The sequence below is a fragment of the Pezoporus occidentalis genome, unplaced genomic scaffold (genome assembly GCF_034315485.1).
Source record: "Pezoporus occidentalis ecotype Australia unplaced genomic scaffold, CSIRO_AGI_Poc_V1 ctg31, whole genome shotgun sequence".
Taxonomy (NCBI): Eukaryota; Metazoa; Chordata; class Aves; order Psittaciformes; family Psittacidae; genus Pezoporus; species Pezoporus occidentalis.
Window position 1 is genome coordinate 1 of NW_026915052.1, and position 25357 is coordinate 25357.

The following is a 25357-nucleotide window of genomic DNA, read 5'->3' on the forward strand; positions in this document are numbered from 1 at the left end:
TAAGTCATTACATATGGGGTTGAGGAGTCCCTAATGTTTTCCTGTTCAGTGGAAAGGTGTGTTACTTACAACAGGATCAGAGGTAGTTGGGACCTTCCCAAGATCATGAGAAGCTGTGCAGGGTTCAATATATATTTGCATACAAGTGTGTGTCTTGTATAATTGCAGTATTTATCCACATGTGTTGTTGGGGCATCACTTGAAAGCATAGAAGAGGAGGAGGAGGAAGAGGAAGATAATTCGGCTGCTGAAGTTTCTAATAGGCCAAAGGAGGGGGTCTACCGAATAGTGGGTACACTTTCTAAACCAGAGAGTACTAAACCAAGTTTTGCAGAGGAAAGGTATTTGGTAAGTGTTTTACTTCAGATTGCTTTAGACAATAGAAATATTGACATGAAATAGGTCATGTAAAATGGCCTGCATTAATAAACTGGTATTTTGTTGCTGCTGGCAGCTGTACACATGTATTTTGTTTCTTCTGCTTCCTCCATGCTGTTGTCTTCTCTGATAGGTCTGATACAGCAAATTGTAAAAGGAGGGAACTCAGACTCAAAGTAGACTTTTTAGAAAATATAGTTATGGACAGGACATCATCTATCCTCATGATCTGCAGATCTGCTTTCTTTTTTCCTTCAGAACACACACCTCAAGTATCTCTTGTCTCTTCTGTGTCTTTTATCACCATTTTAAAGGTAGTGGTGCTGGAATCAAAGTTAGTGTCCCCCTTCTTAATTCTTCACTGAAATCAGCTTTCACTAGCAGCTAATTGTTCTGAATACTTGGATCTTTTTATGAAGATATGTCCAGAGTTTAGTTAACTGTAAGAGACTTGCTTTTAAGAATGTAATTGCTTATTGCTTGATTTAGTTTTCTGAAACTAAAGTTGCCTCTGTCTCAAATTGAACATCCAGAATCTCTTCAAAGATTTAAAAAATATTAGTGTAAACCTCTATACAGCTGAGCTGTTCAATCATTAATTTATGGCGGGTGGAATTTAATCTTAATCATTACTCTTGCCCAAAGTGTTTGTTGGACTTGCCCAAGTGGTGCAAGGAATACAACAAAAACAACAGGATGAAATTTTGCAAGTAAATGGACTTCTTTTTTTGTCTTCTCCATTCTGCCACTTTGTTTAGAATGACTATAAAGATTATTTTTTTGATACTCACAATTGCACTGAAAATATGAATCCTGAAATAGCAGTAAAAATTGTACATCATCTTGAACTATATTAATGTGTACTGTAAATTAGAAGTTTCTGCATTTGATTTACATTTCATCACTTTATTTGTAAAATTTGATACAGGTGTTATGAATTATTCTAACATCCTACTTTTAGAAAAATACATTCTACCAGTAAATTAAACCTGAACAGAAAGAAGGAAATTTTGGATTTTTTTTCTCCTTTTTTTTTTTTTTACTTAATGACAGATAATAACAATCTTTTTCTCCAGGTGTCTTCTCGAGAAGAGCTCTTAAGTCACTTGCTTGAGTGTGAGATTGTTTTGTATAATATCACTGAGGATGCAAACCAAATAGAGGAAGCGATATGGGCTGCTTCTGGTTAGTATAGCTATCAACTATAACAGAAAGCTTGTTGCTATACAGCCATCTAAATTTACCATAAATATATAATGAAATTCTTTGAGATTTAGAGTTTACTGTAATATGAAACTGGGTTCCTTGATGAAGAAATGCCACAGGAATTGTTCTGTTAGTTAGCAAGGAACCATGGAATTCACACTAGCATTCATAAGGTAGAAAAGCTGTCATGGAATGCTCCAGCAAATAACGTATCTGTGTAGGTAGTTATTTCCCTAAATAACTATCAACCATCATCTTATCTATTTACATTGGGAGATGGGTAGAATATTTGCTCCTGTAATATTCAAATAATGTTTCAATATTTTATGTAATTATTTAAAAAATATTTTTACTTAGAAGTCCAATAAAAAGTACTGCTAATGGTCTTTCTGAGTCTTTCTCCTGATTGTTAGATCCAATTTCTAATGATTATCTAGAATCTTTCTATGGCAACAGCACAATATTGTTCTTTATATGATAGTTAAGCTAAATGATGCTTTCCTGTTTGTAGCATAAAGACTTGGATATCATCATAAGTTACATAACTCACATTTAATTATTTTGCTTTAAATTAAAATAAGGAAGTTTAATTCTGTAGTTTTTATATTTCAGTCATGACAAAACCCACACTTTTATTTTCTTTCAGTACCTTAGTAGTCAATAAACATTAATAGTTCATTTCTTCCCATAACCCCACACCCAATATATAGCTCTTTGTAGGTTATGTTTATTTACAGTAATTTGATTCTTTATTACCATTATTTTTCAATTTTTTTATTTCCTGATTATTTTATACCAACCCAAATAAAGAGTATTTGCTTAAAAATACATAACCCATTGAACATTATGGTATAAATGTCTATACAGGACCTTTATGTAAAAGCAAAAATACAGTTCGAGAAATACAGTTCAAAATAAATTAAAAACTTTTCTTTCATTTAACAGCCCTACATATGGAAATAGAGCATTTTGCAACACAGAAGTTATTCATCCTCATTTCAACAATAATGAGCTGGGCAAAAAGCAAACCCCCTGACCCCGTGAGTAATATGAAAACGTGAATTTTTTATTTTTAACTGAATATTTCCATTGAATAGAAAATATTCATTAAATTACATTAAACAAAATATTTTATTATGTACTTCAACAATAGCAAATGAAGCTAGTGTCAGCAAGCGCGTTTTTTCTCATGATCCTTTTGCCCTGAACTTACTGCTGAAATTGTTAAATTTATTCTGTTGGACAATTTAAATTGGTAAATTTATTTTGTCGCTGGTAAGGCACTGGAATGAGTTGTCCAGGGAAGCTGTGAATGCTCCATCCCTGGCAGTGTTCAAGGCCAGGTTGGACAGAACCTTGGGCAACATAGTTTAGTGTGAGGTGTCCCTGCCCATGGCAGGGGGGTTGGAACTAGATGATCTTAACGTCCTTTCTAACCCTCACTATTCTATGATTCTAAGAAGGCTACGATGATATAGGCAGGCATTAGGAACTGCTCAGACAAGACATTAAAGCTATGTTAACCACAATATGCTGTGTCTTTCAGTCATGAAAAAATCCCATATTTACTACATATTTGATGAAATACGTATTTAAATTAGTGTATGGAGAGATAAATAGATACATCTTTATATATGGTAAGTATCATCAGGAGCCATGGGGTATGCTTTGTAGTATGCTGTTGCAGTTCTCAAATTCACTGTTACAGAAATAGTTTTTCAAGCTTGTGTAATGCTGTATATATAATAAAAATTCACGTTTCTTAAAATATAAAAAGTAGTTTAAAATCTTACTGTGAAAATTGAACTATTGAAGCTTTCAAAATGTTGAACCTCAAATATCAGAATCAGAAATTTTATTAATTTAAATTAAACCAAAGTTAAAACAGATTTTAAAACTATTTTGAAGGACTTATTTTAATCATTTAGCCCTTTAAATATTGTCCTACAACATGTGCAGCAGCTACATTTTTTCCTTTGCAGGAAGATCCTGCGATTGCTTTTACTGATGAAGATTATCGCAGGAGAAAAGCTCATCCGAACTTTACAGATCATATAAATGCTGAAAAACTCATTCTCAAACTTGGGAAAACTGTATGTAAAAATTGTTTTTATAAAAATTGGTTGATTGGTCTTCTTACAGTGAGCATTAGCTTAGTAAAGGAAATTATCAACAATTTGAATATTTAAGAGTGGTTTATTCTTTTATATGGATATGAATATCATCAATATCGGTAACATCAATTATTAGTAAAATACCAAGTGCAGAGAATACTATAATGTCATTGAAACATAAGTGTCTGCATAATACAAGTCCCAAATTCTGTCTTTATTCTTTAGGTAATAAGTAAATCATGCTAATTTCATTTAAAAAATATATTGTCTCATTGGTTGTATCAGAGAGAAAGCTGAGGCCTATTTGGGGAAAGACTTGAGGATGAAAGAATGTAGAGGGAAGGGATATTAGTGTAGTTTTAAAGGAAAGCAGCATCTTAAATATGAGCAAGTTATGTTAATATTATGTTTCATCTGAATACTTGGAAGATGTTCTGGCCACACCTAGCATGTTCTTGGATAGTTTGTGCTCTTGGATCAGAAGGCTTATTGACTTTTAATCCACCCTATAATTCACTTTAAATTCATGGCTATAGAGCTGACTTGGAGTATCTAGAATACGTGTTATTACTTCTTATGTGTTTTAAAATCACTTCCTTTAGCTTCATTTGTTTCAACCAGATTAGACTCTTAATCCTGCCAGAGAACAGACCATGCCTCTCTTTGTATTTAAGAGCTATTATTAAATACATATCTCAGACTGTGGTTCACAACTCAGGAAAAGTGACGCTGTTGCTATTAGCAATGGAGTATCGTGGAGGTTATGAAAGAAAACTGGAAGACAATGAAATGCTTTGTATGATGAAGGTGCCATTTGGTCATTCTCTTTGTGGGGTAGCAATCTCCCAAAATAAATACAATTTAGTATCCATTGTAGAAATTTAGCAGGCTACTATAGAAGGGCAAAAACCCCTTTGGTCGGGTTTGATTACGCACTTCTCATCTTATGCCCTGCTGAGAAAATAGCACTAGAAATTGTATTTTTATTCTAACATGGATTTAATGGTACAGAATGTCGTACAGAATGTCAGTAAAATTTGGTAAATAGTTTTACTGTGCTAACTTGAAGTTTTAAGCCTACAGAATAACCTTCATACTTGTAGTATTAAAAACATGAAGATTATAAACAGCCTCCACCAAACCTCTCAACAACTTCTGCCACCAGTAACACCCAGATGAACCACTGACTCAGTTTTTATGATAAGTCCAAAGCACTGAGTCACTAGTAACAAAGTTATTAAAGTAATTAGCTTCTAAATGTTTGCCAGGCTGGAATGTCTATTGAGAAGACACTGGAACAATATACAACAATTTGAATATTTTTACTACATACCTCTTGTCAGCCTTTCAAAAGAGCCCTTTTTCTCCAGAACTCTAGGGACAGCATCAATGGGTATCATTGCCTCTGTTTGGTTTCTTTCAGCATTTTGGAAGAGGAGGGCTCTAAAGCATGTATTCTTCCTAGTAGATCAACATTAGCTTCCTGTGACTGACAGTTGTATCAGAGAGAGCCAGTGACACCTCTTGTGTGCGGTGTCAGCAAGTAGATGACCTGCTAAAGCAGGTGGTTGAACTGAGGGAGGACATGGAAAGGTTGAGAGGTTTCAGAGAGTGTGAAAGTGAAATTGATTGGTGGAGCCACACCCTAAGGCAAGGGCAGAGAGAAGTGGTTGAACAAGTGATAGATCCCCTTCCCTCCTACCATCAGATAGAAGGAGTAAACTTAAGGGACAAGGAAGTATGGAGGGAGGTCCCTCCTCAGAGAGGTAAGCAAAAACCCTCACAATCCCTTCCTTCCTCCCAGTTGCCCTTGAGTAACAGGTATGAGGTCTTGGAACTACAGGGCCAGGTAAATGGAGATGGAGGGGTAGATCTATCTAGTGAGTCACCTAGGGCTCGTCACTCACCCCCATGCCTTAGAACTTCCTTAATGAAGAAGAAAATAGGAGTAATTGTGGTGGGTGACTCCCTTCTGAGGGGAACAGAAGGGCCCATTTGTCGACCTGATCCATCCCACAGGGAAGTCTGCTGCCTACCTGGGGCTCGGATTAGAGATGTTAAAAGGAAACTCTCTGATCTGGTGCAGCCCTCTGACTACTATCCGCTGCTGTTTTTTCATGTTGGCAGCGATTACAAGCAGGGCAAGGGCAATGAAGAGAGACTTCAGGGGCTTGGGACAGCTGGTTAGAGGGTCTGGAGCGCAAGTGGTGTTTGCCTCCATACCTGTTACAAGCAAAGGTGAAGAGATAAATAGGAAGAGACTGCAGATTAATGTATGGCTATGGGACTGGTGCCAAAGGCGGGGTTTGGGTTTTTCAATCATAGGCTGCTATATGAGACACCTGGTTTGCTGGTGGCAGGTGGGATGCATCAGTCCCAGAGGGGGAGAAGGTTTCTGGGGCAGGAGTTAGCAGGGCTCATTGACAGGGCTTTAAACTAGGTAGGAAGGGAGAAGGGGAGATAACTGGGCCTGTTGGGGACAAGCCCAAGAGAAACATGCTAGGGCTTGAAGAATGGCAGGCTAGGGAGAACTCTCAATCTATTGTTTCATTTGAGGGAAAAGGTAGTTGTTTAAACCCTGTCCTGCAGGGGAAAAAGGGTACCTGGGCAAGAGTTAGTAGAGCTCACTCACAGAGCTCTAGGTTTGATTCGAAGTGCGAGGGGGTTGTAGCTGGGTTTGAACTAGTGGGGCAATGTTCTAGTATGAATGAAGACCAGAAGGCCTCCCACCTTCCAAGGGTGCCACTAGCATACTCAGCTCGCTCCCTGAAATGCCTGTACATCAATGCATGCAGCATGGGGAATAAACAGGAGGAGTTAGAAGTCTGTGTGCGGTCTAAAGGTTATGACCTGGTGGCAATTACAGAGACATGGTGGGACAGCTCACATGACTGGAATGTGGTTATGGATGGCTATGTCCTTTTTAGGAAAGATAGATCAGCAAAGCGAGGTGGTGGAGTTGCTCTTTATGTGAAAGAGCGACTAGAATGTATTGAGTTCTGTCCAGGGACAGATGAGGACCAAGTGGAAAGTCTGTGGGTACGAATTAAGGGACAGGCTGGTACGGGTGGCACAGTTGTGGGGGTCTATTATAGACCTCCTGATCAGGACGAAGGAGTTGATGAGGCTTTCTACAGGCAATTGAAAGCAGCCTCACAACTACATGCCTTGGTCCTTATGGGGGATTTTAACTACCCTGATATTTGCTGGAAGACTTAAACAGCCAGTCATTCACAGTCTAGGAGGTTCCTCCAGTGCACTGATGATAACTTCTTAATGCAAATGGTGGACGAACCAACTAGGAAAGGAGCGCTGCTGGATCTGGTACTCACCAACAAGGAGGGTCTGGTTGAAGTAGTGATGGTCAATGGCAGCCTGGGCTGCAGTGACCATGAAATGGTGGAGTTTAGGATCGTGTGTGGGAGGAATAGAATACCTAGCAAGGCCACATTTCTGGATTTCTGAAGGGCAAACTTTGGCCTCTTCAATCAATTGCTAAGGGAAGTATCATGGCAAAGGTTACTAGGTGGTAAAGGGGCTCAAGATAGTTGGTCAGCATTCAAGGACCACTTCTTCAAAGCTCAGGATCAGAGTGTCCCAATGAGTAGGAAGTCAAGTAGGGGAGCCAGGAGACCAGCATGGTTAAACAAGGAACTGCTGGGCAAACTTATATGGAAAAAGAGAATCTATGGATTACGGAAGGAGGGGCTGGCCACTTGGGAGGAATATAGGACAGCTGTTAGAGGATGTAGGGAAGCAATTAGGATAGCTAAGGCCTCCTTGGAACTTAATCTGGCAAGTCGGGTCAAGGACAATAGAAAGGGCTTCTTCAAATACATAGCAGATAAAACTAACACAAGAAGCAGTATAGGCCCACTGCTGAATGAGGTAGGTGCCCTGGAGACAGAGGATATAAAGAAGGCAGAGGTGTTGAATGCCTTCTTTGCCTCTGTCTTTACTCCTGCAGACTCTCCCCGGGAGACCCAGATTCCTATAGCCCCGGAAGGAGTCAGGATAAAGGAGGAGTTTGCTTTGCTAGATAAGGATTGGGTTAGAGACCAGTTAAGTAATCTGGACATCTATAAATCAATGGGTCCGGATGGAATACACCCGCGGGTGCTGAGGGAGCTGGCGGAGGTCATTGCTGAGCCACTCTCCATCATCTTTGGTAAGTTGTGGGAAACAGGTGAGGTGCTTGAGGATTGGAGGATGGCAAATGTCATGCCAGTCTATAAGAAGGGCAAGAAGGAGGACCCGGGTAATTATAGACCAGTCAGCCTTACCTCTATCCCTGGAAAGGTGATGGAACAACTTATTCTTGACACCATCTCTAGACATATCAAGGATGAGGGGGTCATTAAGAGCAGCCAACATGGCTTTACCAAGGGGAAGTCATGTTTGACCAACATTATAGCCTTCTATGGATGATGGTTAGAGCGGTAGATGTGGTTTTTCTTGATTTCGGTAAGGCATTTGATACTGTCTCCCACAGCATCCTCATAGATAAGCTAAGGAAGTGTGGGCTTGATGATCAGGTAGTGAGGTGGATCAAGAACTGGTTGGAAGGAAGAAGGCAGAGAGTTGTGGTCAATGGGGCAGAATCTAGCTGGAGGTCTGTGACTAGTGGAGTCCCTCAGGGGTCGGTGCTGGGACCAGTGCTGTTTAATATTTTCATCAACGACCTGGATGAGGGAACTGAATGTACCCTCAGCAAGTTCACTGATGATACTAAACTGGGAGGAGTGGCTGACACACCAGAGTGTTGCCATTCAGTGAGACCTGGACAGGTTGGAGAGCTGGGAGGAGAGGAACTTGATGAAATTCAACAAGGGCAGTGTAGTCTTGCATCTGGGGAAGAACAACCCCATGTACCAGTACAGGCTGGGGGCTGACCTGCTGGACAGTAGTGAAGGGGAAAGGGACCTGGGGGTCCTGGTGGATAGGAGGATGACCACGAGCCAACAATGTGCCCTTGCGGCCAAGAAGGCCAATGGCATCCTAGGGTGCATTAGAAAGGGTGTGGTTAGTAGGTCAAGAGAGGTTCTTCTCCCCCTCTACTCTGCCTTGGTGAGGCCGCATCTGGACTATTGTGTCCAGTTCTGGGCCCCTCAGTTCAAGAAGGACAGGGAATTGCTTGAAAGAGTCCAGCGCAGAGCTACAAAGATGATTAAGGGAATGGAACATCTCTCCTATGAGGAGAGGCTGAGGGAGCTGGGACTCTTTAGCTTGGAGAAGAGGAGACTGAGGGGTGACCTCATCAATGTTTACAAATATGTAAAGGGTGAGTGTCAGGATGATGGAGCTAGTTTTTTTTGCAGTGATGTCCAGTGATAGGACAAGGGGCAATGGGTGTAAACTGGAGCATTGGAGGTTCCATGTGAACATCAGGAAAAATTTCTTTACTGTGAGAGTGACAGAGCACTGGAACAGGTTGCCCAGGGGGGTAGTGGAGTCTCCTACATTGGAGATATTCAAGGCCCGCCTGGACAAGTTCCTGTGTGATGTACTCTAGGTTACCCTGCTCTTGCAGGCGGGGTTGGACTAGATGATCTTTTGAGGTCCCCTCCAACCCTTAGGATTCTGTGATTCTGTGATGGCTGGTGACTTTTGGATGATGATTCTTACACATTTTTAAGTTCAGTGGCATCTGAGGAATGTGCCATGTGTTAAATAAATGACAGTGTCCCTGCAAAGAGCTCAACAGAGTTCAGCAGCCTTCTTAGCCATGTGGAGAAGATCTTGCTCTTCTTGCTAGAAGAATTTCTTAGCCCTGGTATCTGTTCAGAGTGCCATTCAAAGGCTGTTGTTGCTTAAAGCAAGGTTTCACCCTCTGACTTAGTATATCTCCCACAGATTTTGCTCAAAATTCAGCAAGAATTATGAGCTAGAAGTTTTTGCTTTTTACCACTAGCAATTCTTTACCTTTGTGGCAGAGCGTTCAGGCTATGTAGCTTTTCTCTGAACTCACTGACTGGGATCATGCAAAATTCAGAATCCTTGGAGAAACATCTGCCTACCACAGACAGAAGAGCTCTTCATCTCCCAGCTCTGTTCTCAGTGCAACTACAGTTCCTGTACCCATTAATGCACACCTATTTCCCTCTTCAAAGCCTAGAACAGATTATAATAGCTAGAATGTGACATCTGGTGGCTTTAATGAATATTACACAGGAACTTGAACTCATGACTAAACATGGTGCATGTAACTGGACCTTGCCTAGTAATTGGCTTATTTTTTTAAATTCCGTATATCCAAGTCATCTTAAGGAGTACCTTCTCATGTGTGACTTGTGACCCTAAATAAATACTTTTAGAGGAACTGAACCTGTTTCAGAGCTTTGTATTTCAGTGAAGTATAGCACTCAGTGCCAAACTGTGGTTTGTCTCCACAATTGGCTACTGCAGAAGCTTCTGCAAGATAAGTAGAATAAAATCCTTTGTGTCACGTTCTTCTTAAGGGAGATGAGGAATAGTACTTCCTGTGCTTTCATAAGAGGCAGACTTTCCTGCTGGGAGATGGAAATTCTCCGGGGCATGTTTGCAGTCTGCCCAGAGCAATCGTGGGAGCTACTGCTCTTTGGGCACAAACTGTGTCATGGTACTACCCAAGCAAACTAAGTGTGGGAGCTCTTATGCAATCTGTAATGTTTTGGTAACAACCTGTTAAGAGGTTAACAACTGAGTTAAGATAGTTTTTATTACAGTTTTATTTTTGAGTAGGGAGATAAAAGCACACAGGCAGATACCATATACTGATGTTTTAACTTGTCTTCCCTTTATATGATTCTTACATAAAGATTGACTGACACTGTTCTTAGTTTTATGTTTCTGAACCAGTATAAAATGATAACAAATCATGCTTTTTTTTTTTCACCAAAAAAAAAAAAAAGGTCTCAAATCTGGGCATTTATTCTCTCTGCTGGTAAATATGGATTTTTTTTACATAGTTATGTAGATACACAATGTTTAGGACCTTCACAACATGAGAATTATTTAATAATTTTGTTTCACCTTTAAAATTTCAAAGTGACTAGTCCTTAAGACGATTTTAATTCCTCCCCCCCCCCCGTATAACCATCCTTAACACTGATCCAAGCAGTAACATTATATGTAAACAGGCAGGACAGGCAAATTAATTACATTATGCAACAATGGTCAGCAAAAAAATGTGTGGGTTGATCATGGTGTGTGGCTAGGAAAACACTTAGTTCATGGATTTGAGGTTTTTTTTTTTAATTGTATATCGAAATGAAAGTAAAACAATTGTAAAATCATCATTCCAGCATTTCCAACATCTTTAGGCAAAGGCCAATATAATGCAATTAGAAAAATAGCTTCAATGAATTTCAGAATTATTTTTCTTGGCAACAGGAAGCAGAAGCATGAGTTATCCTGTTCACTTCATTGATTTATTTTCAGTTATTTTAGCACAATATTTTTTTAGAATTTCAGTTCAAACATAGATCAATTCTGATTGGGCAATGCTTGTTTTTTGACGGAAACCTTAGCAATATGACTTACAAAACTACAGGATATGCAACAGTTGACTTAGCTACAAATTTTAAGTGATAAAATTTACACACTCTGTATTCTCATTACACAAGTACTCTTGTTTCAGTGTAAGCCAGTATCCCATTTGCAGCACCGTATTTTTTATTAAAACTTTCTCGTTGATTTTACTTCACAGAACAAACGTAAATTTTCAACTTACATTGTTGCCTCGGGACATCAATATGGAGCTGGGGAAGGAGTCTTGCACTACTTTTTTAAGGTAGACATCCTGCTATTTTTGAAGGTTCATTTAATTTCTAGGGAAAAACCACACTGGATTAATTCGTTTTAGTAGCTTTGGTATCATAAGCTTAATACTTTTGTAAACAAAACTGATGATTTGATCCACTTGAAGTGTTTTATCTACAGTGGAAGTGTTTTCCACTTTTTTGGGTCTATATTATAGTTTCTTAGTTTTTTTCTATAGTTTTTTAATAGTATCTCCATATGTACTTTACAGTGAGAATGTATCTGTCATATTAATGGAATCAGGAAAAATTTCTTTCTTCTCAACATTTTATTATCTTTTTTCCCAAGTATTTCTTTTATTTGGGATACAAAATAAAATGTGTCAAAATCAAGGAATATTTGAATAAAAGAAAATATTTTATATTTTATTAAAAAAAAAAAATCATTGTTTTTAGTAGGCTGCCAGTCTGTATTTCTCAAGAATTCTTTCCCTACTGCAGTTCTATTAATAATTCAAGAAACTGAACTTCAAATCCTGAATATACAGATTTGCCTAGTAAATAAATGCTCCTTTTTCTACCTGTAGCTAAAAGTAACCTCTTTCTCCACACATTGCTCTCTATTTGTATTTTCAGAGAGGCTGGCTTAGTGAGACGCCTGCAATACCCATTTTTGGGGATGGAAACAATTTTATTCCAACCATTCATATTCTTGATTTAGCAGCGTAAGTAAAAAAAAAAAAATAATTAAAAAAAATCCCCTGGACGATAACTAATACACAGCTAGATGACAAATCCAAATCTACTAGACAGTACTGTTGCTTTTATGCAATGGGTTTAAGAGCATTCTGCTACTAGGCATAGAGTTATGGAAACATCTGACTGTTGCACTAGTACTAAGATTTTAAGAAATAACTAGCAGTACTCCATTCAGAGTGTGATACCAGTTAATTAGCACAGAAATGGATCTGGGCTCTACAACAGGCTAAGGTAGTATCTTCTACAGATGTTGTTTTTTATCCTTTAAACTTCTTTCCAAATTCCATATAAAATATCTAGCTGTGCTTCTTTATTAAGGAAAATACATGCTCTGAAAAGTTCTGCAAGATTCTACAAATTCTTTGTACTGTTTTTGAAAAACATTCAACAACAAAATCCCAGTATGCTTCTCCAACTACTGGCCCTGACTGTGTTTGCTATGTTTCAGAGTGTTACAAAATGTAGCAGACCACAGGCCCAAGTCTCATTATATCCTTGCAGTAGATGGATCTATGCACACTCTGCAAGAATTAGTAAAGGTAAGAGATTTGATTCTTCCTTTTTTTTTTTTTCCCGGATATCTTCAAGGTTTTAAAAAACATATATTTTACTAAAGTAGTGGTTCCTAGGTCTTCCTGAATTATCTTGTGTAATGACATAAAAAATATTTTTAAATCCTCTGAGACTTCTGTCCTTTGAACAAAATACATTATTTGGACCTGAATTTGCACAATTAACTCTTGCAGTATTATTGTTAACCTAAGTAGAAATTTTACATAAGAAAGTTACAGGATTCACAGTACTGTAATTAGATACTGAAAGTCTTCAGGCTTTTTTTATTATAATAAATGAAAGAACACCCAGATACATATGATCTATTTGGGAGCAGTCTGTGTGAATTTTGTAAAATACTTTCCAAGAAATACTTTCCAAAAAGTACTTTGAAATACTTTGAAAACCTCCTGAAGTTCTTTAATGTGGATAGCAAATATGGATCAGGGTGAACAAGCTGATACAGTCTTCCCAGAGACTTTCAAAGTAGTCTTTCACCAAAAGCTGTTGAGAAGCAGCTAGGCACCCTAAGAAAAGCAGTTGGGTGCTTTCATGGATATGTCATTGTTTACAAATGGGAAATAGAGGGCAGGAGTCAATGGACAGTTCTTGTCGAGACAAGAAATACCCAGTAGAGAGAGAGCTGCAGAGAGCTACCTTGGCAGGAAGCTGAACCAGCCAAGGTACACGGGACAGAAATACCTGGAGAAGTTACTTAAATACACAGTAGCTATTTATAGTTTAGGAAGTCTCTGAGCTGAAAATAGTTGAAGATTAGAAGAGTATCTGGAAGGAGCATCCTATCTGCTTTTCCCAAAAAAGTGGTAAATGCTCCATCCCTGGCAGTGTTCAAAGGCCAAGTTTGACAGAGGCTTGGTGACATGGTCTAGGGTGAGGCGTCTCTGCCGACTGCAGGGGGGTTGGAACTAGATGATCTTAAGGTCCATTACAACCCTAACCATCCTATGAATCTATGATTCTTACTTTTGTTCACTAATGTCTGCTAATTGACATCATTTGAGACAGAATGCTGGCATATATGTAGATTTGATCTGTTGCTCTATATCAATTTTTACAATTTTATGGAATCTTTTCGACTGCAGTTTTGGGTTGTGGGTTTTTGTTGTTTGTTTTGTTTTGTTTAATTGCAAGTACTAAAAAGGAAGTGGTGTATAGCAAAACAAAGCTGTTTAAACCTACATTGAAGTTAATATACTGTTCTTTGATCTATTTCAAATCAGTATACTGATTTTTCAGGTATTAGTGTAACATAAAATTTAAAGCACATTTTATACACAGAAATACCGTTCAATTTTTTTCTAAGAATTATATTTGATAACTATATTTTTCTTTTCCTGATAGTGTATCAGTAAAAATGTTGGAACAGGAAGAACTGAGAAGATTCCAACAGAAGATGCGCTCCTGAGCAAAGGCTTAACAGTCAGTACTTTTCTTCTTTTTATTACTTAAGAAAAGAATAAGTATAATAACATGAAATACAGATTATTTTTTTGTTTCACCAGAAAAAATAAACTCTAAAACATGCCTAAAAATATATAAAGTGAGTTTAACTAATATCTTAACCATCATAGAAGAGATTATTTTGAGGATTTACAGCCTGATTTAGAAAAGCGCTGAGCATACTAGAGCATTCTAACAAAACCTACACAAAATGATAAAAATAACAACAACAAAAAAAAGAGTTAATATTGAGGTGCCACTAAGGTTAATGAACACAGCATACATAAATTATCTTGTAATTATCTAGTTACCTGGAATAAACTGTTCATAGGAGAAATAAACAAATTAGAACCTGGGTAGTTTGAAGATGGTACTTAGTAAATTTATGAAAGAGGTTATTGCCTGCAATTATATGAAATCTTTGCATTGTACAGAATGGTTGTTTAATGTTTCATGTTTTAATAGTTCATGAGAATATTTAAATACCAATATATATGGAAAATGTTCATATTTTTAAAAAAGCTTAGAATGCCTGTTTTGCTTTGTGCACAAAACTTTTTTCCTTATGCTTTAATTCTTTCCATTATCACCCCTCCATCCTGGTCTTTACTTTAAGCTGTGTTCTTTTTAACAGGCATAGATTAAGCCTGTAAATAAATGTAGCTTTGCTCCCTCAGCAAATGCATTTGGATATGTTGCTTGTCAACCTGAGAATGGAATCTGGGCTTGTGAAAGAGTCTTTCAACATTAAGTGGGTTGCTCAGGAGGGACTGGTGGAGAACATTGAGCAAATTGTCAAGGAATACAAGCAAAGCCGAGGATTACTGGTAATGGTTTGGTGTATGCTATTTCAAAGTGCATCTTTCTTTTTTTTCTTCAACAGAAATGTCTATATAAAATGGTTATATAAACACAAACTTTAACTTCTTTAAGTAAAAATACATAGAAGATTGATACAGCTTAGTGAACATAAAACCTGGAAATTTAATGAACTAGTTAAAAAAGAAGTAATATTCATTAAAACAATAATCCTTTTCTTTCTTTTATGCCTAAAACTGAAACCCTGTAAATGCAAATAAGCTTCCTGATGGAGGAGATGCTGCTGTGAAACCAATTTCTGCATGCAATATATGGCATCCCTGGTATATTTTTCTCCAAGAGCACAATAACTGTATCTTTTATTTAGACTTTTTTATAATAGTCAGTAGTTAGGTGAGTATTTTGTGTCCATTATATTTAGTGAGCCAGGATATTCAACTGCAATGCATTTTATCCTGCTCTGTTGCATAATGTTCTGAGCAACTTTGTTGTTTCCTGTATTAGCTTAACATTTAGAATTTCCATATTGAAATGTATAGGGAAGGTTATTGAAAGGTCCAGAAAAAGGCTGGCATACCTGCACATATTTATTGATATGATCAAGCCGCTCAGCGTGTATAAATCGTGTTCAAACTTTGAACAGAATTTCAGGAGGTGTAAAACAAAATACTACTACAATTGCTCAATGTTATTAATTGAAAGTGCTTGTTTACCTCTGGAAGGAATATCAGGTCAGTGGCTGGGTTAAACTGCTCCATCTGACTACATATGCATCTAATTAAAAAAAAGAATCAGTACAAAATACACACATACAAGTGGATCTGAAATTTCTGAGGTCAAAATAACCATTGTAATGACAGCAACTCCATCTCAGCTGGGAAACACAGCTAGGGCATGTGTATAGTAGTCTGTCTGTCACCTCATTCCAGAATTCACTGGGTCCTGTTTATAGGGTTGTGTTTCATCTCTTTTGATTATACAAACACTAATAGTGCCACCACAAAACAGTCTGTGAGTCTACTAAATAGAAGCATACTTTTTCTCCAATGGTAACATCATACATTTAAATTAATTGTGTTCCTCAAGGCCTGTGGATGATGCAGGAGATGCTCAGGGAGAAATATGCAAATTATTAAAACTAAAATGTATTTTCTGGTTTAGTTATAATTGTTATTTCCCATTAGTTATAGTAAAAAAGAGATTGTTCTTTTACATAAAAACATCCCTATTGTTTGAATGATGTTATATCTTTATCCTTTTTTTCCAGTCTCTCAAAATTTTCATTCATGGTCCTCCTGGGGTTGGCAAATCTACCATTGCTGAAGAACTCTGCAAACACTACAAGCTACATCACATAAAATCAAAAGATGTGATTTCTGAAGCAATAGCAAATCTGGTGTGTTGGTGTTTTCTAGTATTACTAGTATTTCAATTTCTGTGATTTCAAATTGTATGGCATAATTTGAAGATTAGTTTTAATTCCATTATTTTAGAATGGAAATATATTTTGACATTCTGATCACCTCTGGAGAGGGCATTATGCTCTTTCTGGAGACTGAAGGTTGTTCAGTTTCTCACTGTCCAGGAGCTTACATAAAATGAATTATTAATTTTTTTTTTTTCTTCTTTTACTACATCTTTGTATAAAACAAATTTGCGTATGGAATTTCTGAGCCTATTCTTATTGTCTTGTTGTCAGGAAGAAATTGTGGCTCCTAAAGACCTAGACACTGACAATGTGGGAGAGGAGGGAGAGGGAGATGATGGTGAGGAAGGGGAGCAGGGTGAAAATGTAGAAGATGCACAGGAGTTATTAGATACAGTAGAAGAAAACATGGAGCAGAATGCAGGTAGGAAGCACAAAGTACTAAGATGGGATTTAGGTAGCTAGTGCAACCTTATCCAATGGAAAATCAATCAGGAAATAAACTTGTGTTGTAGAACTTTTACTTCCTATTATAAGCAAGAATCATGCCCTGTCCATTTGTACGTATCTGTACACTATTTAAAAATCAAATACATTATAATTACACTATGTAAATTGTATATTAAAAGGGGTATGTTTTTAAAACACTGTGGTGTTTTTTTAATTGTAGAACTTCTATCTTTCTACTTTTTTATAAGTTTTATATAATTATTTTGAGCCTATAACTTGATATATAAGTAACAATGATATACTCAGAAGCATAAAATTCTTGGCTGCATATTAATAACATGTTTTCTTCTTGGAACAAGGAACATAATTTATATAAAAGTTGGTGAATAATATCTTTATCAAATTTGCAAATAAGTATTCTAGTAAGAAAAATAATTAGCGCACTGTCATACAAGCTTGTGGTGGGTTTTGAGTACCTTATTCCTCATTTTGGCCATCTCTACAGTGTAATTAGTATTTAGTGAATCCTGTAAACAATTTTAAAGCCTGCAGATTGAAAAAGGTCTAAAAAAATTGCCATTACTAGAAAGTACTAATTCTCATCTATATATATGAATAAAATCATGTAGGTTTGGACTTAGTGCTTAACATTTTCCATGTGTTATAAAGTGATCCCCCTTAAAAACGCATTCTACTACTGAAGGTTTACCTCATTTGGATCTTGTGTAGCTCTAAAACAATGAATTTGTAACACACCCAAAAGCTTCAGTAATGAGATCTATGGCAGCATCAGCTCTGCATGTCTTGATTTGTTGTTAAAAGTAATAACGCCTTTTAAAATAATAACATACTGTTCTGATCACAAGGGTTTATAAATATTTAAGACTTTTAAAAGCCAAAGCAAAACAAAGTAGAAAAGTGGAATCAACGGTTGCAAAAGGAGAAAAAATCAGCGAGACAAACCCCAAACTTTTTACTCCCACATATTTGTGCAACAATGTAAGCCAAGTTAATTGACCAGTTCATATCTCATCTGTTAATCTGAAAATGAAACTTGCAAAACCTATTTCATGCTTGTTTTGCAGGACTATCTTTAAGTCTTGCTATTAATTGTAAACAGAAAATTATTTTTTTTTTGTCTCATGGGTTTTTTTTCCTATATGTTTTTTTTGCTGCTTCCATTAAAATCTGATGGTATTATTTTAAAAGCAAATAGACAAAGAAGAAAAAACCCCACAACAAAACCAAAAATGCTATTGTCATGTTTAGTATCTTAAAAGTTTTAATATTTATAACCTTGTAAACAGAAATGTAATTTTATTTTGTAGCTACACTTTTATACCCCACAGATCGCTGACAACATGTAATATACAAACAGTAACTCAAATTACCTTTTTTGGGGGGGGTCTAAATAGAAGTTTCTCCAATAAATAAAATGTTAGTAAAATAATTTCAGATATCTCTTTGCTATAAACTAGGTACCTATTAACTTACTTTGTGTCTTAGGTCAACTAGATGATGAGTATATTACTAAATTTATGAAGGACAAGCTCAAATCAATGCCTTGTAGGAATCAGGGATATGTTTTAGATGGGTTCCCAGAAACCTATGAACAGGCAAATGACCTTTTTAATTGTAAGTACTGCTACTTTTTTTTTTTGTATTGCTACCTTGTTTTTTATTGCTGCTTATATTGTCATCATTATTGTTCTCAGTGCCATATTAGTTGAAGTGCATCAGCATTGCAGTGACTGCAACACAGGACACAAAACAAAACTGTTTTCATATGATGCCTAAAATGTAAGAAGGATTATAAATCACCTTATTTAAATTAAGCACAACATAGTTTTCATACTTTCCTGGTAAAGTGCTAAGTAAATGCACAGATGTGATGATACATTCTTGTTCTGCAAAAACATTCGTTCTACTCAATCAAACTCTGAGGCAGAATTTCTTCATAATATTTAAAGGGCTGCTTAATGAGGGGATGCAGCCAGGGCAGCAATATATGTTTTATCAGCCAGGTTAGAGTGGCTGTGTTAGATCAGCTACAGTAGATATGACTTCAGAGGAGCTCCGCAACATACATTTCTAATTGTGAGCAACCACTGTCCATGCATTAGGACCAAGAATTATCTCCATGTGTAAATTACATTGTGAGATTTGAAGGAAAACAGAAAGCAGTCTCATTCAGTTTATTCTGTTGGGCTGTAAATTATCATGCTCATCTGATTTTCTTAAGGCAGTTTACTGAGTATTCAGAAGAGCAGCCACTCAGTGGCAGAAACCATTTTAACCATAATACTGTGAAATATTTCTACTCACTGTTCTGTGCCTTGTCTCCATTTGTGTCAGAATGATGTACTTTGCAAGGGGGAGAGGCCAGGGTCAGGACATCAGTGTTAAAGTTGGACACATTTTAAAATTATATATGCATGTGCATACTTCCGCTGTATAGGCAAACAACTATCAGTGTCCCAGGGTAGAATTCTGTGGTGGCTTGCAGCACGAATTACATACTGAATCCTCTGTATGGTTTCCAGGACAGATTGGTTTCCAACAATTAGTATTATTTGAATATGGACAAACCTGTGTATGTACTGGGCACATTTTTAGGAAATATAGTGCTGCTTCAAATTAAAATGTCAATCATTTCTTACTTTTGTTTTAGTGGAAAGTGAAGATGAACAAGGAGCAAAAATCAAAATATCTAAATATGATACATTAATCACACCTGGTAAGTTTGATAGATTTCTTTTTAAATAAATTGAGGAGTATTCAAATGCTGCTGCCACCAGCAAGGAGTCTAAAATACACTCCATCTGTTCATATGTAACACAGAATAAATATCTAATTCATGTAATGCTGCTGCCCTTTATTTGAAAGTGAACAATTAACCAGAAGGAAGGTTTGGGTTCAGTTTGTGGGTATTTTATTCTTTTTGGTTGGTTTGTTGGTGTTTGGTTTTGTTTTTTTTTTCTGCGAAAATGCCGTCAACTGTTGGCTGGTAACAGTTATTATTTGTGAGATTAAAAATAAAAAAAATATTAATTGTGAGATTAGAATACAGAGTGACAACTTTTGGTGACTTGACAGACAAGTGAGTTGTTAAATTTTCCAGTGTTACTTGCTGCACTCATAATATTATCTTTTTTTTTCCCCTCCTATTCTTATTGCATGTGTTAGTTGTATGAGAGCTTTCTCAGAAAATGTGGACAACACTGCATTGCTGTTCTTCAGGTTTTTGTGCTGCTTACCGGAGGATTAGTCTTGCTGATAGGGCTAAGAAACAATTTGGTGAAACTAGAGTATGTAGCTTCTTTACAGATGTATCTCTTAGTATTGTTAGATTGCTCTAACTGGAAAAGTGGAATATAAGCATTTGATAATTAGTCTCTATAAAGATAAACAAGTCACATTAATTTATGTTGGATTATGTTTTAACGTTTAATATTAAAATACGTAAGAAAGATGAAAGACAATAAAAACTATGGGCACTGATAATGTGTTCTTCTTCACAGAATTTGTTATTTCATTGACTGCATCTGATGAATTCCTTATAAACAGAATAATAAATCTGCCAGAGAGCATTGTTGCTGGAACTCATTATACCCCGGACCGGTTCCTGCAAGCTTTGAATGTTTTCAGAGCGTTAAACACAGATGATAAGACTGTTCTCAACTATTTTGATGAAATTGAAATACATCCTCGGTTTATAGGTATGGAATAATAAAATTAGTAGATTAAGTATGCAACTGTGCATATATAAATAATATTTTCATTTCAGTGTACATATATATTTAATTATATACCTGCAAAAATATCTGTAATACTCATATGGATTCTAAATTGTTTTCGTACAGTTAACTTGTTTTGGTTTGTTTTTTTTTTTTTTTTAAAGAGGTTTAATTGTTAATTTTTGTAGGCTAAATGATTTTCAAAATAATTTTCTGATTTAGGATCTGGCATCCTTTCACACTGGAGTAATAGACTTATGGACTTTCAGTATTATTGTTGCTTGTATTTTTTCTTTAGACTTATCCTCAGATGCCATGACAATATATGGTTAATCTGTAAATAATGAAGCACGAAAGAAAATGATTGGAAATTAAAGGTAGAAGGCTAGGACTGAATCTGTTTTGCGCTATACCTGTGTGTGAGAAAATTTATCTTCTCTACGCACTATCTAGAAAATTGTGATCTCTGGGAAATGTTGAGGAGACTACTAATTGGTTATTCAAAACCAGCAAGATCAGGATGACAGCATTCTTAAGGAAAATTGTGGTGGTAGGGTTTTTTTTTTGAGTGGGAGAGGAAAAGGGAAACAAGGAAAGAAAAAAAGGGAAGCAACGAAAGAAAAAAAGGGAAGACTCCACATCTAAAATCAATCTGCTGATATTTGGAATGTCCATCTGAGATGACTTATGACAAGTTAATTGTTGAATAACCTCAGCCATAACTGATTTCCCAAGTTTTCTTATTTAATGTCAGTAATGGAAATTGTCTTGAGAATAATACCATACATATTAGGAAGTGCAGAGGTGCAAAAAAGTAATGTGTTAGTATAATCATTTTAGAATTGAGGTAATTCTACCAAACAAAGTAAATGTAAGAAATAGTAAATATTAAGGCCTGATGCCATCAATTGGTCATATTCCTATCTCACACACTTCTGAATATGCAAGCAGTAGCACTGTTGAAGACTGTCTTTTATTTTGGTGGGGACTATAAAGTGTATACTCTATGATAGAATGTTGCAGTGTTTTCTGCTAAGAATTACACCAAAGATTGCTCTTAAACTCTATTCCAAATAAGGAACACTGGCCTACTAATTTTAGTTTTAATTTTTAATTTAATTTTAATTACTGAGGTATAGAAACTGTGCTGTTCAGTGACTTCCAGATGATTTTCACATTCAGTTTATGGTGTTAATTCTCATCTTCAAAGAAGCATTGTCTTTAGGTCCTGCTTATCTCAGGAACTCTCTCTTTACCTATATTCATATCACCAATTTCTACTCTCTGAAGATGCAAGCATATAGCTTTCTGTTGTAAAATGGTAACAACAGATTACAAAGATAACTTCAGTGAGGAACCTTCAGCTCTGCCAATACCCCTCCATTCTAGCTGATGTTCCAGTTGGTTTATCAGATCCATAAAATTAAGTACAATCAGATTTAAGCAGAAAGCCACCTGCTTTCTCAGTCATATTTTGAAGGAACTTGGCAGGAAATGGTTTCAGAAATTTTGCCTGTTTTTTTAAATATTGACTAAAAATAATCAAAATTTTCTTCTAACTTAATTTTAGAAAATCGTAATGTATGGCTTTATGAATTACTTTTATGACTATTATTTTTCCTGAGTCTGAAATATGATTAGTACAAAGGAGTGCGCTTCAAGATTCTGGAAATCCTACTTTGCTACAGTGACTTACTGCATAAAGTCTCCAAGTCAGTTATCCTGTGTCATGTTTTTCTCATCTGGGGATGGTGATACAGGCATATTAGATCACCTACAAAAAACATGTTAAACTTTTAACAGCAATTTCCTTTGAAGACCTTAATTTCTGAACTCCTTTATTAGTGACCTTTCCTCTCAATTAGCATCAAAACTAATTTTTTGTGTATGTATGCATATATATATATATTTCTGAGGCTACATGTAGTTAATTAAGATTGCTGTAATATTTTCATTGTAACCTTGCTTGGCCATGTAAGGAAAAAATGTAGTCCTTGAGACCTCAAATCCAATGCTGATAGCATTCTTAGCAGTACTTTAAATGACTAGAAAAGTGGTTTGCTCTCCGATTTGTATATCCAGATGAAGCTAAAATTGCAGAAACAATAGACTGCTTGACATAGAAAATGTATTATTCGTTCAATTTAGAATACTTCAGGAAAGAGGTGATCCTGCCCTTCTGCTCTCTTGAGACAGTACTCAGAGTACTATGTGCAGTTCTGGCGTCCTCAACATAAAAAGGACATGGAGCTCTTGGAGAAAGTCCAGAGGAGGGCCATGAGGATGATAAGGGTGCTCAAGCACCTCCTGTATGAAGACAGGCTGAGAAAGTTTGGGCTGTTCAGCCTGGAGAAGAGAAGGCTGCATGGAGACCTCATTGCAGCCTTCCAGTATCTGAAGGGGGCCCACAAGGGTGCTAAGGGGGACTCTTTCACCCAGGACTGTAGTTACAGGACAAGGGGCAATGAGTTCAAACTTAAATAGAGGAATTTCAGGTTACCTATAAGAAGGAAGTTCTTTACTGTTAAAGTGGTGAGGCACTGGAGCAGGCTGCCCAAGGAAGTTGTGAACGCTCCATCTCTGGCAGTGTTCAAGACCAGGCTGGACAGAGCCTTGGGCAACACGGTCTAGTGTGAAGTGTCCCTCCCCATGGCAGGGGGGTGCAACTAGGTGATCTTAAAGTCATTTCCAACCCTAACCATTCAATGATTCCATAATTCAATTTTATTAGTGAATTTTTAAAAGAAGAAGCTGTAAAAGAAATTTTACCATGTTGAATTATGTTAGCTTTCTCCTCAATCTTTTAGCAGAGTTTGGACTTCAGGTCCAAATCACAAACACTTAAACTCTTGGAATAATGGTGTTAGTATTGGACAGCTGTCTTCTGTCTGAATTGATGGTTAGAAAGAAAGTGGAAGCATGCTTTGCCAACAGCTTTCAAAATAACTTCATAAAGCAGAGGACTGTGGAGTAGGGACTATTAGATTCTCATCTAAATTCTGGTTTCTAGCTGTTCTGGTTTTGCCCCTTTCTCTGCTTGCTCTCCTTACCCATTTCTGAGCCTTTGGATCTCCAGTCCCTTAGCACTGAATCAGACCTTTATTTCTGTTTTCTCTGGATACTTGAAATGCCATCTTTTCCTCTTTTCCATGTACATTTCTATACCATTTCTGCCACATACCTCTCCACACTGAATGCATACAGAGCCCAGAAAGCCCTGGAAACACCCCCATTTTTCTGTTGGTTTGGGGTTTTTCCTTTTTTTCAAGTTTAATATGCAAGTAGCCTCCAGCAATTAAAAGGCAGGAGGAATAAAATGAAAGAGCAGGTCTATGCTCCTACATGAAGTTACAGGTTTGTTTTGTAGCTGTAACACAGCAAAAGCTCAGCTTGAGATAGGTCTCTGTATTTGTAAATCCATATGAATGAAAACTTTGGAGTTTGTTGCCAAATCTTAACAACCTATTGTGTAACCTGAGGGGGAGATGAGGTCAAGAGCTGGTGGTTTTATGCACCTGGATAAATTGATCTAAGATTGGTGACAGAAACATCTCTGATTACTGAATGACCTCATTTCCAAGTTTCAAAATTTAGCCAAGGTGCAACTGATAAACACAATAGTTGTAAAAATTACTTTAAACTATTTATACCTTACTTCATATTGAAAAGACAAACTATTTTAGTTGAAACTAGTAAAGAAAATCAGATGTAGAAAACTTAAATTAAAAACTTAATTATGTATAGCAAAAAAATGACATCTATAAGAAACATCTTATACCTGAAAATTTAAACAGCATGAACACTGTATATTTTTAGGTCTTGCAGTTATTTACTAGTGTCCATTGATAACTTACAAAATCCTTGACAAATTCTCTTGTATAATTTAAAAGATGTAGCCAAACTTGAAGACCCTGAAAACAGGTTTATTGTAAAAGAGATCATCAAAGAAATCGGGGAACCTCGCAATTATGGTTTGACAGATGAAGAAAAGGAGGAATTAGAACACCAAGCAGCAGAGGAACGCCTTGTCAAAGAAGCTCAAGAAAAAGCTGAACAAGAGCGTAAAGAAGCTGAGGAAAGGGCTGAAAGGATTGCAAACTGGGAAGAGTGGGTAGGTTAATACATATTTTGGGGGAAACCATTATTATTTACGTGTATTAGATTGCTTCCAGTGATGTCAGAACTTAAAGGTTAACATTAAGTTAGCTAAATTGCTTGGTGGACTTGTTCAAATTCTAACTATTGGTAGCAATCTATCTCTGCCTCAGATGGTGACCATAAAAGTGAACAATAGTTTGTCTGGGCAACAGCCTGTGAAGTACTGTTTAGAGTTGCCAAAAACAGACGAAACTGGGGGAAAGGTAATTCTGACAGGGAGAGATCATAACCACCAACTCATAGACCACCTACCCCAAAAGATTATCCTGCTCAAGATTAAGGAAGTGGAAATCTTAAAAGTTGTATTGAGGCGAGTATTAACCTACTTGTTAAGTAGAAGTTAGTAAGAAGTTAGGCTTGATGTTAACATTATGTTAGCATTTATTAACCAATGATGTATGGGTTGCTGTGCTGCTTGAAATCCGATGCTGTGTTGCTTGAACTCCCTATTCTCTGGATCATGTTAGCCTTAGTCCTTATTCTGTAGACCATAACCAGAGCACCTAGAGTCTATTGTACATAGGATGAGTTATTTGACAACCTGGCAAGGTAGAAATC

The 25357-nt window shown here is 36.7% G+C and overlaps 1 protein-coding gene across 1 annotated transcript in view; it reads left to right on the forward strand.

The window, feature by feature from the left end:
- Window positions 1-86: 86 nt before the first annotated feature.
- AK7 (adenylate kinase 7) overlaps window positions 87-25357 on the forward strand; it is a gene marked incomplete at its 5' end in the record, with an annotated part of 30153 nt that continues 4882 nt past the window's right edge. The window contains 16 exon segments of the mRNA XM_062628167.1: window positions 87-161; window positions 163-348; window positions 1455-1563; window positions 2530-2624; window positions 3567-3677; window positions 11386-11469; window positions 12074-12162; window positions 12645-12735; window positions 14111-14188; window positions 14887-15036; window positions 16296-16424; window positions 16728-16878; window positions 18411-18539; window positions 19576-19641; window positions 20426-20623; window positions 24532-24752. Coding sequence (XP_062484151.1) covers window positions 87-161; window positions 163-348; window positions 1455-1563; window positions 2530-2624; window positions 3567-3677; window positions 11386-11469; window positions 12074-12162; window positions 12645-12735; window positions 14111-14188; window positions 14887-15036; window positions 16296-16424; window positions 16728-16878; window positions 18411-18539; window positions 19576-19641; window positions 20426-20623; window positions 24532-24752 — 1962 coding nt within the window.